Below are 17,639 nucleotides of genomic sequence, written 5' to 3' on the forward strand. Positions count from 1 at the left end.
CATCTTAATGAGGGATTTGTTTATTACAAACACAGCTTTTCGGTTCACAATATGTTAATTGATGGACTGGTGTCATGTGGATTACTTGTTAACTATTGTGATGTTTTTATCAGCTTGTTTGGACTCTCATTCTGACGGCACCCATTCACTGCAGAGGATCCATTGGTGAGCAAGCTATACAATGCTGATTTTTTACAAGTGTGTTCCGACGAAGAAACAAATTCATCTACATCTTGGATGGCCTGAGGATGAGTACATTTTTAGCCAACTTTCATTTTGGGGTGAACTAGTCCTTTAAAAGATCCCACAGGGTCTGTCTGAGTTAGTTTGGGCTCAAAACATAACAGCTGCAAAGAGTTGAATTGGCAAAAAACAAACAAATGTCTAATAAATGTCAAACGTCAAACTAACTTTACCGCCGTGAGAAAATGAACGTCAAACGACATACTCACAAAAGTGTTCTTTTCTGCTACAAAAGTTAAAGTGCGCTGTAGAACACTTGACCACAGACCCTTAGAAAAACTAAAAGAAAAACTCGACACACATGCTTGGCTTTGTTTTGCTGCGACAGCAAGAGTAATAGGCTAGGCTAAAAGCAGCACCTGTTTTTGTTATAGCTAATGAGTCATTCCACGAAATAGCTGCTTTTCTATTTTGAAAGGTAAATGTATAAGGTCTGAAACACCTATCCGTGCGCTCAATGTGTTTATTAAAATGCTATTTCTACAAATATCCAGTTTTTACATGATTAGTTTACTTTTCAGTCATGGTTACAGGGCTGACAGTTTAAGATCGCCCCCTACTGACAAACTTAACCAAATATAAAGTGATAAAACACATCTTGAAATTATGCTGAATTATGCACAAACTGGGAATTAATTTTAATATTATAGCCTATATTAGTACAATATTATGTCCACTAATATATATATTCTGACGGCACCCATTCACTGCAGAGGATCCATTGGTGAGCAAGCTATACAATGCTGATTTTTTACAAGTGTGTTCCGACGAAGAAACAAATTCATCTACATCTTGGATGGCCTGAGGATGAGTACATTTTTAGCCAACTTTCATTTTGGGGTGAACTAGTCCTTTAAAAGATCCCACAGGAAGTACTCTTTTATCATTTCAAGTGCCCATTAAATCGCTGAGTTTAAATTCCACAAAGGCTATTTCCTCAATCTCACTTTTTTTTCCACACTCCATGAGGCAGGCAAATCGCTCCTCACACTGTGTCAAATCTGAATATCCACTGGGACCCTTATGGATGATCCATGGTCAGCCCCAACCAGATGTTTTCAAGGGTGATTTATTCAAGTAAACGCCAAGATCCTTCCTTTTCTTTTTATTAGTTGGATGGGAATAGAGTAACCACATTTTGGTGTCTGACTGTATCAAGCAATCATTTGGGTTCTTCTCCACTTCATCTGATGGCTCGGGCACAGGGAAGCTCAACACGCTACCCTGGCAGCCATGATGGGGCTCCACGAGTTTCTGAGCAACATGAGGGTTGTCAAAAGCTGCCCCGCTGCTCTCACTTAAAGCTTCCACTCTGTGGCCACATGTACTACGGGCGTTGCAGTACAAATGACTCTGATCAGTGTGGTCTATGATCTCAGCCATCTCACATTCGCAGGATTTCATTGGGATTTTTCCTCCCATCTGCCAGATGACACCACAGTCATCACTATAGAACGATAAAGCATGAGGCCTGACTTTGAGTGGAAAATGAAAGGGAAAACACCTACAATGTATGTAATAAACATAAGCTGGAATGATTAGTCTTCCACTTTTCATCTGAATACCATGTCCTGGTCCAACTGCAAAAGTAGCCCAGTTGCAAATCTCATCTCCAATAACTCTATTTGTTAAATCTGTTAACTGGCTCCAGTTTTGGCCATAGTCTGAACTAGTGACGTAAAACAACCGTGCTTGGTTTCTACCCGTAGCAATCTGGTAATACTCTGTGGTATTGCCCAATATGCAGACAAAGAACAGATAGATGGTTTTGGATTTCCTCTCATAGACTGGGCAAGGATTCATGGTGCGATGATTCGGCAAACATGCAGAAGAGAGTGTTTGAGCAGGAGACCACTGAAAAAATGACAATTAATTCAGTTGTGTATAAGTGTTGAATTATAAAATTAAATATTATCGTTAAAAGTTTGTGGTTGGTAAGATTTTTAAAAGTGTTTTTGAAGTTTCTATGCTCACCAAGGCTGCATTTATTTGATCAAAGATACAGTAAATCATCATTTAAAATAACGGCTTTCTATTTTAATATATTTTAAAATGCAATTCATTCCTGTGACGGCAAAGCTGAATTTTCAGCAACCATTACTTCAATGTCACACGATCCTTCAGAAATCACGCTAACATGCTGATGTGGTGCGCAAGAAACATGTTCTATTATTATCAGTTGAAAACCGTTGCTTTATTTTTTTTATGGAAACCATTATATATTGTTTTCAGAATGAATAAAAAGTTCAAAAGAACAAAAAATGTTTGAAATAAAAAAGTCTTTACTGTCACTTTCGATCAATTTAATGCATCCATGCTAAATAAAATAATTAATTTCTTTAAAAAATGATAAAAAAAATAGTACTGACCCCAAACTTTTAAACTGTGGTGTATATTGTAAACTATTGATAAATGCATAAAAATATATATATTTAAAAAAAAATGAAATTACTTGAAGGGATCCATTTTGTAGTGATCCTCTCCTCATGACCAACACCTTTGCATCACTGTCACGTGGAGTGCTGCGCTCTTCAGCAAAGGCAAGGAAAGTCTGACCATCACTGATGTAGATTAGAGCAGGAATTCTGTATGTTTTACCATCCTTCTGCTTGAATAATGCTGTTCGTGCAGGCAGGGCTTGTTGGGCTTCTGGGTGGCTTTTGGACACCATTCTGTCAATCATTCCTAGATAAACAAGTAGGTAAAAATATGTAGGTATATGACATGAAATGCAGCAGACTTTGAGGCGTTTTCATACATAGATATCTAGACACTTCTTGGCTTTGAGGCATGTAAAAAATGTATGTATGTATATATATATATATATATATATATATATATATAATTCATCAAAAAGTCCTGATCCCACACGGTATTTATTAAGACAAGACATACATAATCAAATGATACGAGGTCAATAATATCCTTTTTAATTATAGATATTAAAGCGAAAACTGACAATACATACAATCTGTTCACCATCCATATATTGCATGACATCATGTTAGTATCAAACCGTTAAATGTACATTACTGTGTGATGCAGCTCTCCGTCTACAGCAGGGCTGCCCAAACTCGGTCCTGGAGGGCCGGTGTCCTGCAGAGTTTAGCTCCAACTTCTTCTTCTTCTTCTTTCAGGTTTAATGGCGGTTGGCAACTCGTCTCAAAGGTGCATTACCGCCACCTACTAGACTGGAGTGTGGGAATTAGACTGACATCAAAGGAGAGGTGGAGAGAGAGAGAGAGAGAGAAAAAAAAAACCTATTAAATTCTTTCACTTAACCCAGTGTTTTTCAAAAATAACATTAATAAATTGTGTATTCTCCCAGATGCTTTCCCTAATAAATGCTCAAGTGTCATGCTTTGTTCATCCATTTGTGCCTTTAATTCTGCCCTATCTTCTTCATATTTTTTGCAGTCTAACAGTATATGCTTCACTGTCTCTTGTACATTACAATAAGTGCATAATCCAGTGGGATGTTTTCCTATTCTGTGCAATGTTGTATTTAAACCAGTAGCTCCAACTTGCCTCAACACACCTGCCTTTAAGTTTCCAGCATGCCTAGTAAGAGCTTGATTATCTGGTTCAGCTGTGTTTAATTGGAGTTGGAGCTAAACTCTTCAGGACACCGGCCCTCCAAGACCGAGTTTGGACACCCCTGGTCTACAGCTTCCTCCACTGCAGACAGCCGAGAAAGACGAAAGCGGAAACTAGTTTGGTGCGTTGTGGGAAATGTAGTTCAGAACGAACAGGACGCTGTAAACTTATTTCATTCACTTGTATTAATTGATCTGTAACTTTTTTTTTTTACTTCGTTTATCATTTTCAAATTGTATCCATTGAGTTCAAATAAAAAGTAAAAGTACTACATTTCCCATATCGCTTAACTACGGTTGCTAGGAGACCATGCAAGACAGATTTCATGTCCTGTTTGTACAAATATTCGAGACAGAGTGCATAGCACATCTATGGTGCATAGTAGGAGAGGCACAATGTTTCCTAGTTAAGGTAAGTTACTTTTCTAGAGTTACTAAAGTAGCCTACTTAATCTTAACTTTTGTGATTAACGGTTTGTTTGGTAGGCCTATGTATTTTTATGCTCTATTGTAATTGTTTACAACTTCATGTTGTTTAGGAGGTAACGGCTCGCTGAAAGAAATGACAGGACTGGGGATTTACATACTGGACACTGGACAAAGTTACCCTTCAAACTGTTTCCCAATAAGATCATTTTTTCCTCCAAGAAATGAAGGTGATTATTTCTGTGAAGACAAAGTCACATGATCCTTCAGAAACCATTCTAATATCAAGGAACATTTCTTATTATTATCAATGTCGAAAATAGTTGTGCTGCTTAATATTTTTGTTTCCTCATGATACTATTTTTTGCAGTATTCTAGCAAGTTCAAAAGAGCAACATTAATTTGAAATAGAAATTATGTTAACAATGTTAACAACTTAACTGTCACTTGATCAATTTAATGTGTCCTGAATAAAAGTATTATTTTCTTTAAACAATCTTATTGTGGAAAACATGCCTTAGAATGCTGAACATTTAAAAGAAATAAAGTTGTAATTATTAAACAGTAGTCCACTGTGATATTTATTTTTTAAAGGGGCTGGACACTGGCTTGTAGCAAACAGAGATACTTTGGAAGATAGGACATCAAAAAGGAAAAACATTTCAGGATCACGTTTTGAAGTGCACTCTGGGAAACATGAAAAGAGACAACCAGAGAGTGCTAGCAACTGTTTAGATGCACAGCTTTTTGTAAGAATGCATTCACATTAGTATTACATTTGTCTGCTATTAATTCATTCATTGGTTTAAAATGTGACATTGATGTTCAATTTCTCTTTCAATATCCTCCATTGAACATACACGCAAACACTTCCACAATACTTCAGCTTTCACTGTGTTGTGTGGACAAGCCCTCAGACCTCTGTTCTGTTAACATCAGTGGCCAGCGTTTGCAAACGGTAAGCCCTGTATCAAAAACATTGTTTAAAGTTACTTTGTTAGATTAAGCCAGTGGTTTAAGTCACATCTGCCATTTACATCACAGAAGGATTTTTATTTTTTAAAACAGGTCAGACTTGAGGGTTTGGAACAATTTGATAAAGTTGCATACATAAATGCTTCTGATAACCACTTAACTTTAGGTAATTAAAGATTTTTTACGTTTTAAATTTTGTACATTTAATTTATATTTTATATTTAATATATTTTGAAATTTCTAGTGTGATGAAAATTGTTTGCATACAAAATATATATTTTGTTTCTAGAACCCTTTGCCAGGTTTCCTGCATTGAGGGAATTGGAACTGTCATTGAACAGTCTCCATAATTTAGAGATTCATGCTGAAGACTTCCAGAAATTGGAGGTGAGTTTTCTTGAATACTGGGCTGTGATCATATTTTGCTCTTGAAGTCTTGAAGCACATGTCACTGAGAATATTGTGATGATCAAAGAAGCTTGACTTTATTCATTTGTTTCAGGTGTTGGATTTATCCTTCAATAACTTAACGGGAGAAAGCATAATAAATCTAGGCCTGTTACCACGTCTGAAGGTGCTCCATCTGACTGGAAACCGGCTGCAGATGCTTCCACTCAATATGGCTGAACCTTGTACCTACTCTGGAGAAAAGTAAATGTTTGCTACTGTAGTTCCTTCAAAGACTTTATCTAGCATATGTTTTTAGAAATACTATGCTTAGTCTTTATTTAAAAGCATTGACTATTAAGTCAGAAGACAAAACGTAGAATCCACAGTCCAAAGTTTTCACTATAGTTTTGAATGTCTCTATCATATATAAAGTTTTCTTTTTCAACAGCACAGAACGGGGTGTCCTGCTATTTCAAACTCTGGAGGTATTGATGCTTGATGACAACAAATTATCTTCTCCGGGAGTGTTTATGAGCCTTGCTAACTTAAAGAGGTTAGTAAGCTTTTTATAAAGAAATAGCTCTGGCATTTCCAATATGTTTAAGTGAATTTCAGTCATATCAAATAAAAGTGACATTTCATGCAACAAGATAGTCCTGACTAGTTCTGCGTTGCATGTGACAGGTGCTTAAAGTAGAACCTTTTCCATAAACACCAGATGTATTTATTTATTTGTTTGTCTGTGCAGGAAAATTTTACAACAACAACCATAATAATAATCTTTTTATGAATGTAATAATAATTTGCCAAAATAGCAATGTTATTTAGCACAAAATAAATTTTGGGGTTGAACCATAGCACAACATTTGATACTTTTTTAATCCAAGAGAGGTGCTGTATATTTCACTGTACCGATCATGAAGGTCATCTTAAAAATGCAAGAATAAAAATGATGTTTCTATAATCCTAATTTTCTGCACAAAATGTGCAGTCATTACAATCAGTTATGAGAAACATTAGGTAGTCTATCAAGTTTATTTAATTCTTCTTGGTATAGACTGCCCTCTTGAGGCACAGCCACAAAATTTTAAACAAAACAATGCTGTAGCCCAAGGAAATTACTGGTGTTGTAAATATTAATGTGTAGTGATTAGATGGCCCTGTTTTGTTTTTAAATATTTAAAGTTATAAATTATAAACTAAAAAATTAGGAAAATGCAAAAGGGCAATATAAGCTCAAATTTGACATTTCTTTTTTTTTAAGAAACTGTGTGATTCTTTCATTCTCTGTTAAATTATTTTCTTTTTCTAATTTTAATGTATTGTGCATTTAGGCTTCGTCATCTAAATTTACAAGGAAATTACATCTCAGGAGTCCCATTCTTAGAAAAGGTGGCAACATTACAAGATGCCCAGACAGGCATTATGCCACAGAGCATCGGACAGAATGTGGCCACAGTGAATGACAAGAGGATAAAGTGTTAGTATATTTAATTTACAAAATAAGAATAATTTTAGGTTGGAAAACAAATTGTTTATGTGTTCATTTATTCACTTTCTCTGCCAGATAGATTCTGAAATGACGATGAGCCAGCAAAAACCAGAAAAAGCATTGAAAGTAGGATCGGCTCTCTTATTTTTTTATTTTCCTGTTTACATACGTCATATCAATTTATTTTCAATTTAGTAGAGATATATATCAGCATTTTACAATCTAACTTGCATCTCAAATAGGAGGACAAATCATGTCTCGAAATGCATTCTGGTGCCCTACAGTACTGTCATCAGAGAAAGGAGGACGGCTGCGCTCTGGGTCTCTGTCTACCTTTTCCAGAACTTCGTCATCTGAATTTGGCCAACAATGAGGTCTGTGTATTGCCTTCTGGCTGTTAAAAAGCATTTGATTTGCTACAAACATAGACAGCCGAATGAAGTCATTGACAGCAGAGCTATTTGCCACTTTTTTCCTCTAGATAGCTGAGGAAGAGGCATTGTTGCCCATGGCATTGTTTCCAAAGCTCAATGAGCTTGTTATTCACTCAAACCCTTTGACAACACAGAGGAGTGGTAAGCTCACACAATCCTCAGGCAGGCTCATTGTTAGTGCATTAAATCAACTAAATCTGACAAAAATGCACAGCTTTCTTTGTTTTTTTACTACAGGCGATCCACCAATGCTGACCTGTTTTCTTCAAGACAAGCTGGGTATTAAGATAACACGCAAAAAAACAACTGTTCTGATTAAGCGACATATCATACTCCCTGTCAGTCCTAAAAGAAAGGTGTCACAAATACACAAGTTTGGATTTGGCACTTAATATTTTTAAAAGTTAATCCTTTCAGAAGCGATTTACCTTCTATTTAAATTTTCAGGTGAAATCTACAGTTCCAAACGTACCAAAATTTCCTTTGATCACGGCAAATCAACATGCTACAGAAATGCTCCGCTCCACGAAATGTACTGGACAAGATAATCCTCTACCCTTAGAGTATGGGTTATCTCGTGTATTTGGCTTCTCGTCTCAAACAAGCATTGACGACGAGGAAGACATTGCCATAGGCCAGGAGCATTTTGACTTGACAAGTGCAGACATATTCTTTGAGACGAATCAAAATGCAGAGCCGTTCTTTGTGACAGAGGTAATTTTATTGCACCTTGAACCTAGGAGTCTACATATCAAGACTTGATATGTATGTTTGAAAACTTTTTTTTGTTTGATTTAATTTTACAGGTTAATGGCTTAAATTAATCTGAATACCAAGAAGATCCAGATGATGCAAGGGAAACCGAACTGGAGATGAAAAAAGGCAGCAAAGCATGTCCAGAAAAACTGATTGGTTATGAAATCTTACTTGATGACACATCTGAGCCAGAAATGCCTGAGCTTTCTGGTAGGAATTTTCCTGAACTCTGTTGTTGACCTCTTGCTTCATTTGAATCAGTGCTGTTTGTTTGCTCGTGTTGTCATTGACTTCTCTGGATGCAGGAATTCAACAAGCTGTTAGTGTTTTGGAGCACATGCTCAAGAACCTGCTCGTGTATAGAGATTCTAAAGCAAATCTGGACCTTCCACAGAAGCCGTACACCAAAAGAGAGAAAAAGGTCAGAGGTCATTCATCAGCTATATACAGTGCATTTAGCATGTAAACCCAACATCTGTTATTAATAACATGATAGAGACATTCTTTTCACAGATTAAAAATTTGCCACCTTTGGGACCAAAGAAGTCGAAGGGGAAAAAAGTTGAGGAACTTCTCGCCCAAATAAAGGAGGCAAAAACAATAATCAAAGTTCCCTTAGGTAACAGATACTTTGTCATTTTATAGCAGGGTTTGAAATATTCTTAGTCACTTATTTTTTAAAATGACAAAACCGAGATGGAATCCAGTGTAATTAAACAAGTCAAGCCTAGTGATGCAGCAGGAAATATTTTCCAATTGAGCAGCAAATCAATTTCATCATCAACTAGCACAAACTAGCATGTTTTACAGGTCAACTAACAAGCACACTGCAGAGATGTTATTGCGATTGTTCAGCAGTTTACTTTTAAATGCTCTATTTGGTTCTGCAGCTGTTCCTCTCTGTCCCTCTTCAATGGACTGATTGTAGATATGCCATCTAGGGAAACCTCCAAACTACTATTCAAACTAATATGAATAGATATTTCTGATATTAATCACATCATTGCTCATAGAATGGTATTAAATGCAACTTTATATATTCTCTATCCAGATAGTTTACTCGAAGGAGGGAATGGCATTTGTAAGAGAGAATACAAGGAAGCACTGACGCTACTGAAGGACATGAAAAGGAAGTACAGGACAGCCCATCTGAAAAGAGTGGAACAAGCAGCACAGATTGAGGATGAGATGATGTGTAATCTAAACTAACAGGTGCTTTACTCTCTGCTTATTCATTAATGAGTTGGTTTTAGTTTGCAATAAAACACTATTAAGATATTGGAGAGATGGTGACAATTTGTTTGATGTTTGTGTTGATTACAAATAAACTGTATATGCCATTGCTGTCAGATATATTGAGTTTGCAATAAATTTATTCTCATCATGTGCTGAGAGCTTATATATCTAGATGGGCATGTGTTTTACCTCACATTCTTCTCTGAAATTAACAGTATATTCCCTGAGGGATTGCCTCAAAGACCTATTTATTTATTTATTTTTGAAATTGTTAAATGAAAACAAAAAAAATTTATTTGAACACCAACATAAATGGACATGTTAATATTTACAACAGGACTAACTATAACAATGTGTAAGCTGCTTCAGAAAATAATTACATAATTTTTACATCATCAATTGTATTACATAAATGCTTTTATTATTTATTACATAAAATAGCTCTTATTAAATAAACATCAGCATAATATCAAATTTCATTTGCTTAAATCCATATACTGATACTGTGCAGCAGTTCACATTTTATTAAAAACTGAGCAGGAATATTTATCAGATATATCTGAGCAGATATTTACTACTGTCAATATTACGAATATTTTATTATTTATTATATACAATATTTTACTAAAAAAAATCAGAATAATATCAGATTTGACGCGCTTGAAGCAGTTCGCATTTATCATGACTGATTATTTATTTAAATAAATTTTTGAGCAAGTGGATTTTCCTGTAGGAGGCGCGTTAGATAAAAACCTAGAAGCGCTACAGAAACTTCTAGGAGTTCGAGAAGACAAATCCTGCATGTCCACAGTTTCCTGGAACATGAAGAAAAAAATGACCTACTTGAAACATCTTTTCATTTTGGTCACAATGCGATGCTTCGTTCAGTGTGAACCAGACGCAATACGACCAGGAAAAAGTAAGTGACTCCATCAAAGAATATGTTATTGGTAAATGGGCATCATTCTGCCAGCGATACGACTGCATTGAAATTGCTGTGTGATGAGGTTATATAATTCAAGTTCATTTATAACGGCGCTTTAAATGTTTTAAAGTCATTAAAACGGATGACATTTCGTGAAAAGGTGCCTTTTGTGTCCTTCATTAATATGTGCAAACAACAATATTATTTCATTAAGACAACAAAAAAAATCCAGTAACAGCATTTTATTTATTTATTTCGTCCTTTTTCTCAATAAGAATGCCTTTTTGGTCTCCCCAGCCATATTTGCTTATAATGTTGTAATTAGTACCCCTTACTATATTTGTAGGTTTTAGTGAACATGATATTTTATTAAAAAGTCTTAAAAATATGTCTCCAGGTAATTCGTCAAATATGTTACAACTCTCCCTGTACAATTCAGTATATAAAAACTGTGAAAATGACATCATCATCCTATGAGGATTTTTATCACTTTATCACTTATGTTATATTTTGTCAGGTTTGTTAATAAGAGACCCTGTTTTTTTGTAGTACACAAAAGTTTAAGTGTCATAGTGTCATCTTTTAGTGGAATGACCTTGGGAAATGGCTAAATAAACTAAAACTGTTAACCCTGTTTTATATTTAGAATTTTATGCTATTCTTGAAAATCAGATGATTGTATGTTTGTGTTGTATGCAGTGTCAGGTGTTTTCTGCACTTTTAAAGAGAAGGCGTACAGGCCAGGAGATAGCTGGCATCCCTATCTGGAGCCCTTTGGATTCATGTTCTGCATGCGCTGTACTTGCACAGAAGTACGTATCCAACTTCCAAGTCTAAATAATGACTTGGAAAAAGTTTTCATATGCATTGTTTTTTTACCTAAAGGATACAGGTGTTCCTATACAGTTTGTATACATGCATGTAGGTGCATGCACATGTCAGATCCACATGCTATGTATATTATGTCAATGTTTCTGTCTACTTTCATGTGGGTGTATGTATAGTTTGGTCATGTGAAATGCAACAGCATCAAATGCCCTGTTCTGCGATGTGAAAATCCAGTGACTAACTCACAGCAGTGTTGCCCTCGTTGTTTAGGTAAAGCATCACACTTTTCCAGGTCCCGGTGTTTATGTGAATTGATATTAATGATTCTAATCCATTCTTATTTGAACCATCTGATGGCTATTCTTATAATCACAGATGAGCACAGAACTCCTGCTGGTCTACGGGCACCCATTGAAACCTGTAGGTATAATGGAAGCACTTACCAAACAGGGGAAACATTTGCCAACCATGAGCTCTTCCCATCCCGTCAGTCGAACCAGTGCGTCATGTGTACTTGCTCTGTAAGTATTTATTTTATTTTTTTTGTAATCTTTGTTGTTGCTTTCACCATAGTGCATCATTGAACATGGGTCTCTAACCTCAAACAGTTTAAAAAATCCTTTATAGTATAGTGTTTTGAAAGATGGTGTCGGAGAGCAGGCGTAAATACAGTAGAAGGGAGTGCTAGCAATGCCAGACTCATGGGTTCCATGTATACCTCAAATGCAATGTAAGTTGTTTTGGATAAAAGCCTTTGAAGATTAAGCAATTAAAGTAATAATGTCTTCTTAAAGAAATGTTTGGTTTTAGGATCATAATTTTATTTACAATAAATTATTTACTATGCAGAATTTAAAAAAGCTAAGGCTCCTTCACTCAGAAATAAAGGTACAACAGCGGTCACTGGGGCGGTACCTTTTCAAAAGGTTCATATTTGTACCTAAAGGGTCCATTTAGGTACCTTAAGGGTACATATTAGTACTTAAAGTGTGCATATTAGAACCTGTACAAAAGTGACAGCTGTTGTACCTTTATTTCTGAGAGTGTTCCACAGTAACATACTGTATGTTATTGAGACATTTTCTGACCTGATTTAATATCGATATAAAAATGTCAGTTATCCTTGCTTTGCCCCATGTTGTCAGGCACTGATGTTGAGGTGCTGATTTGAATCATGTCAATTTCAGATTTTTAATATTCTTTTTTTAAAATCTCATTCTTTTCCATTAAAGAATGGAAATATATTCTGTGCATTGAAAACCTGTCAGCCCATTACATGCTCCTCACCAGAGTCAGTCCCGGATACTTGCTGCTTAGTGTGCAAAGGTGAGGATATATGTGCAATTTAGAATATTGTAGGTGTAAATACTACTGAGATTTATTAATTTTAGACATTGGATGAAATTGGATGCTACAAGCTGTATTCATGTTTAATTCCACCCCTGATTGTGCTGATTAAATAACATTGTCTCCTTTGAATAAACAGAAAGTGCAATTGATATCAATTCTGCATCATTTGAGGACGGAGGACAACAACTGAACAGAGGAGTTGTATGTATTTTCTTTTTCAGGGGACTCACTGTACTCTTTAATCCTGTATCAAATATCTAAATTATCAATATGATCAAAACTTGACCTGATTTACACAGTCTACTAAATACCTTCTGTGATCTGATTGATAGTTTATAGGGTTTTTTTTAGAAAGTAAAAGGTCTTTTAGTGTAATTCTAAAAAACCCTTCAGGTTGTGGTACATGTATTGCATTATATGTTTTGCCCCCCACAATAAAAACTACAGAGCTTTGATCATAAAACTATCAAGCATTAAAATATCATCTTAATAAGACATATATTATTGGGAAATATATAGTGACAACTGATATTTATAAGCATTTTTTAAATAGTCTGCTACTGTATCAGGATTTCATCTTACTTTTTGGCCATATAAATATCATCAGCTGCAATAAATTGCATATTTTTTTGCTTATTTGGACCTTTGAATAAAATTGAGGTGTTTTTTTCTGCTTGAGTATGAGCCTCATATTGTACTATATCATATGAACCATTAAAGCCTGATGTATATATGATGCTCAACTAGATTTATATATATATATATATATATATATTATTTTGAATGTCAGTGTTTACAGGGTTAAAATGTGTTTTATTGTTTCATTTATGCAACTCTATGATAGTCCAGAGTTACAATATTTGTTTTTATATGTCCTGAAATACAAGAGGCATTCTGTGGATCAGTGTGCTGCGGAGCAGGTCAGGGGTCACTCACTTAGGGCCACGCCATCGACACTGCGGGGGTCTCCCAGAGGCCTCAACCTACAGACACTACACCTCAAAGGAGCTGCCGAAACTACTGTTAAAATTCTTCTACAGTGCAAACATCAGAGAGGTAAACTGTAATGCACCACTCTTTCCAAATCAAGAATTGCTTGTCAAAATCCAATGAAGTCATATCCTGTCAAAGTAATGTAGGTTTTCTGACTTTGTCTAAGCTTGTGTGTACAGTGGCAAGACCTATTCTCATGGTGACGTGTGGCACCCGGTGCTGGGGAAGGTCTTGGAGTGCATCCTGTGCACCTGCAGGGACGGCTTTCAAGAATGCAGACGCATCACGTGTCCCAACCAGTATCCATGCCAACATCCCATAAAAATAGAGGGGAAATGCTGTAAGATTTGTCCAGGTAGGCGTATCAGTGCTATTATATTTGTAATGATTTAAACTTCATGTTTTATCAGTGTGTTTCTTTTAACTTGGTTTCCAGAGCTCAAAGCAGAGAGCAACAGGACAGAGTGCTACCTTACTCAGGACAATAACAGTCTCCTGGTGTATAAAGTTGAACCTCCTTCAGCTGCTCAGTCAGAAGATAAAGTACGGATGATTGCCATCGAGAGACAAGGAGCCACGGAAGTAGAGGTGCAAGTCTGGAAAACTGTTGAAGGTGATTTATGCAAGTTATAATGTAGACCTATTGTTGGAGACCGTCTTTCTCTTTTCTTTCACTTTACTAGATTTCTTCCAAATTCTTAGTCAATGACCTAGATAGGCAATTTTATAAATCTTTGCCGGTTCTCAGCGGCAAGACAAGGTTGCGTATTATTGCTGTATGCCACTGGAATTATGTTTTTTGTAACACTTTTTCAACATTTTTTGTACAGTAAGGTTCTATTTGTTAACATTTGTTAACTACATTAGTTAACATGAACTAACAATGAAAAATACTTGAAAGCATTTATTAATCTTAGTTAATGTTAATTTCAACATTTCTTAATATATTATTGAAATCAAAAGTTGTGTCTGTTAATATTATTGAATGGACCTCACCTAACATGAACTAACAATCAACAGTTGTATTTTTATATAACGTTAACAAAGATGAATAAATACTGTAACAAACGTAATGCTCATTGTTAGTTAATGCTAGTTTATGCATTAAGTAATGGGACCTTATTGTGAAGTGTTAACCATGTTCCCTTAAATTTTCTTCAAATCTTTGCAGGTGTTTTGCATCTGATGGAGACAGGTGACGTTCAGAAGAAAGACCTCATAGAGCATCCGGAAAATTACATCTTGCTGACTACATTAGATGAGGGTATGCTTAATTCTTTTCATTTCACCAAATTAAATTTGTGTTAGTTTGCAATTACTGCTTTCTGAGACACAGAAAGTCATAGCATTTAAACATTCAACTGTGTATTTTGATAGTTAAAATTGAGTTTGAATTGAACACGTTTTTTGGTAAATAAAAGGCAAACTTATTGCTCTCCTTATATGTCAACCTACAATATGTCTTAAACAGCCCTGAAAACTGAGATTCTAGGTATGAAACTAAATATTTGAGCTCAGAGTAGTTACAGCTGCCAGGTAATATGAGAAGGTGGAGGAGACCAAAGGAAATTGAACATGTCTAACATGTAAATTAAAGAAAGGTTTTTGATTTACTTTTTTACAAATCTTCTGTCTATTTCAGCAAGTCACTCTTAATGCATTTTGTGTGCATTGGCTGTGTTTCAAATTAAATGCAGAACAGACTTACTCCTGTTTCACACTGCACACTAAAGCAATTTTGATGGTTTTTGTTGTATGCATTACAGTATTTACACTGACAGAAATCACTTTTTTATGTGTGGAGATTCAATTAATTTGGAAGCCCATTTCTGCCACAGCATAAAAAAATTAAAAAGGTAATTTCAACTTTTTTCTTACAATTTAGAGTTTACATCTCCCAATTTTGACTTTTGTGCAAAGATTGTGAGATGTAAACTCAGAAATCAAAGGAAAAAAAGTCAGAATTGTGAGTTATAAACTTCTTTTTGAGTTATTTTTTCTTGCAATTCTGAGTTTACATCTCACAATTCTGACTTTTTTGTTTCTGCTATGGAATTAAAACATAAAGGTAATTGCAACTTTTTATCTCACAATTCTGACTTTTATTCCCATAATTATGAGTTTATTTCACCTGATTTAGATTAAAAATAAATGTTCTCAGTCTTCGCAAAAAAAAAAAGTCAGAATTTGTGAGATAAAAAAAGTCAGAACTTAGATTTAGATTCAGATTCTAAACTCAGAATTCAGACTTTTTCTCAAAATTCCAATTTTACACAATGCTGACTTTATATCCCGCAATTCTGACTTATTTCTCAGAATTTTGATATGAAAGTTGCTATTACCTTTTTTTTTTTTTTTTTTACCCCATGGCTGAAACAAGCTTCCATACAATTCAGATGCAGCTTTCAGTGTAAACACACAAACCCTAATGCATTTCTCCATTGCTTTGCCTTTACCAACTTAATTTTTCCCAGTTTGGACTGTCCTTTCCTTTTTCTGTTTGCACAGAAACTTGGAGAAAATTCAAAGAAGAAGAGGACAAGCAGAAAGATTTGAGTAAGATTAGGAGCTGTGAAGACGGGATCAAGGAAGTGGTGAAGTACTTAAACCCTGAACAGCTGGACAGCCTTTGCACTTCTTAGTCTCCTCCCCGCTCTAACACTGTGCCATCCCAGTCTGACACTCATTTTATTACCAGAAGAACACACACTCCCACACTCACACAATGTGCATGTAGTACAAAACCAGATGCTGGCAGCAGGTAGTCTAAAGATCTGGTTTATTACTATGAGTCAGTTTAGCGCAAGTCTTTATGAGTTTGACATCCCAGAATTCTTTCTGAGACCTGTTTTTTTTTTCCAGAGGCCTTGAGGTCATTCAATTTTCTTGCATTGTTGCAAAATGCATGTTTGATAAGTGAATAAATATATGCTATTTGGCCAGAATTATAAGGACGAAAGATTTTAAAGCAATCATCATCATCATCATTAAAGGAAATGATGTATGTAATTTTAGCAAGCTTCCACTGTATGTACATAAGAGGGAATAAAAAGGATGATGTAGACAGCTTATTGGCCAGAATGCTTTTATAAAGTTGACATAGGCCACATATTTTTCTACTGTTCTTAGATATATGCTACTCATCTTGTATATGTAATATGGATAAACTAAAAATACACAATTTATTGTAAAGTCAAAGCAGCCAACATCATCTTTACTTCAATAGAATATTTTTCTGCCTATCTTCTATGCCGAAAATGTTTTGCATTGTAATGAATGTAGCGTGTATATTGATCTGGTTATGTATAACTCATATGCACTTAAAATGATGAAAAATATATCGGGCTGATGTCCTGGCTAACTAATATAAAATCCTATTGAAAGATTTTCTTAATATTTTTTTATAGACTGTTCTTATGTTATTGTTTTAAAAAGATATTATGGTATGGAAGCCCATTTCTGCCAAAAATAAAAAAGGTGATTGCAACTTTTTATCTCAGAATTTTGACTTTTTTTCTCTGAATTCTGAGCTTACATCTCGCAATTCAGTTTTTTTTTCTGCAATGAAGTTTGTAAAAAATAAAGTTAATTGTGATCTTTTATCTCACAATTCTGACTTTTCTTCTCAGAATTACAAAATCACAATTGTAAGTTATAAACTCGTAATTGCGAGTTAACATCTTGCAATTCTTATTTTATTTCTCGCAATTCTTAAAGAAAACCATTCAGAATTGTGAGATATAAAGTCACAATTACCTTTTTTTTATTGCGGGTGGAAACGGGCTTCCATATTATGGCCTAATGCAGTAAGTATAAAAGAATCACAGGTTCTTTGCTGTAAATGTAAATAATGTTGGGTTTTGCAGGCATTTAGGTATCAAACATCCATATACTAAAACGGGTCATTAGTTCACGTGATCATTGATACTGATGAGACACGTTTTATAATGTTGTAAATGAGAAGCAGACATGATGGGATGTTTACCTTGAGCTGG

At 35.1% G+C, this 17,639-nt stretch overlaps 3 protein-coding genes across 3 annotated transcripts; 2 read left to right on the forward strand and 1 right to left on the reverse strand.

Moving 5' to 3' along the window:
- Positions 1-943: 943 nt before the first annotated feature.
- LOC107703553 (sialidase-3-like) lies at positions 944-3,358 on the reverse strand. Its single transcript, XM_016506232.1, has 3 exons — positions 3,223-3,358; positions 2,696-2,928; positions 944-2,097 (listed from the first exon to the last, which is right to left on the reverse strand). Exons 1-3 carry the CDS (start codon positions 3,236-3,238, stop codon positions 1,282-1,284), a joined length of 1,065 nt encoding a protein of 354 aa, XP_016361718.1. The 5' UTR covers positions 3,239-3,358; the 3' UTR covers positions 944-1,281.
- Positions 2,880-9,600, forward strand: xrra1 (X-ray radiation resistance associated 1). The gene is given in 18 exon segments (XM_016506227.1): positions 2,880-2,940; positions 4,379-4,495; positions 4,860-5,014; positions 5,152-5,223; positions 5,334-5,406; positions 5,530-5,627; positions 5,743-5,891; positions 6,079-6,183; positions 6,965-7,110; positions 7,202-7,248; positions 7,365-7,496; positions 7,604-7,697; positions 7,794-7,912; positions 8,004-8,270; positions 8,363-8,522; positions 8,618-8,733; positions 8,826-8,931; positions 9,364-9,600. Coding segments are annotated over 17 exon segments (2,091 nt in total). The 5' UTR covers positions 2,880-2,940; positions 4,379-4,401; the 3' UTR covers positions 9,522-9,600.
- A 736-nt stretch (positions 9,601-10,336) lies between these two features.
- LOC107703551 (chordin-like protein 2) lies at positions 10,337-16,687 on the forward strand. The gene is made up of 11 exons (XM_016506228.1): positions 10,337-10,467; positions 11,173-11,285; positions 11,478-11,571; positions 11,677-11,822; positions 12,534-12,627; positions 12,788-12,852; positions 13,539-13,707; positions 13,811-13,999; positions 14,081-14,257; positions 14,816-14,908; positions 16,153-16,687. Exons 1-11 carry the CDS (start codon positions 10,350-10,352, stop codon positions 16,284-16,286), a joined length of 1,392 nt encoding a protein of 463 aa, XP_016361714.1. The 5' UTR covers positions 10,337-10,349; the 3' UTR covers positions 16,287-16,687.
- The last annotated feature ends 952 nt before the right edge of the window (positions 16,688-17,639 follow it).

The sequence above is a fragment of the Sinocyclocheilus anshuiensis genome, unplaced genomic scaffold (genome assembly GCF_001515605.1).
Source record: "Sinocyclocheilus anshuiensis isolate Anshui unplaced genomic scaffold, SAMN03320099.WGS_v1.1 scaffold330, whole genome shotgun sequence".
Lineage (NCBI taxonomy): Eukaryota > Metazoa > Chordata > Actinopteri > Cypriniformes > Cyprinidae > Sinocyclocheilus > Sinocyclocheilus anshuiensis.

Bases quoted from the DNA above. Each gene is read 5' to 3' on its own strand.
- LOC107703553 (XM_016506232.1), bottom strand. The intron at 2,098-2,695 runs GTAATTTCATTT...TCATTTTTTCAG, and splicing joins TACAAAATGGATCCCTTCAA to TGGTCTCCTGCTCAAACACT.
- LOC107703551 (XM_016506228.1), top strand. From the start codon at position 10,350: ATGTCCACAGTTTCCTGGAACATGAAGAAAAAAATGACCTACTTGAAA. The intron at 14,258-14,815 runs GTGATTTATGCA...AAATCTTTGCAG, and splicing joins AGTCTGGAAAACTGTTGAAG to GTGTTTTGCATCTGATGGAG. The intron at 14,909-16,152 runs GTATGCTTAATT...CTGTTTGCACAG, and splicing joins GCTGACTACATTAGATGAGG to AAACTTGGAGAAAATTCAAA.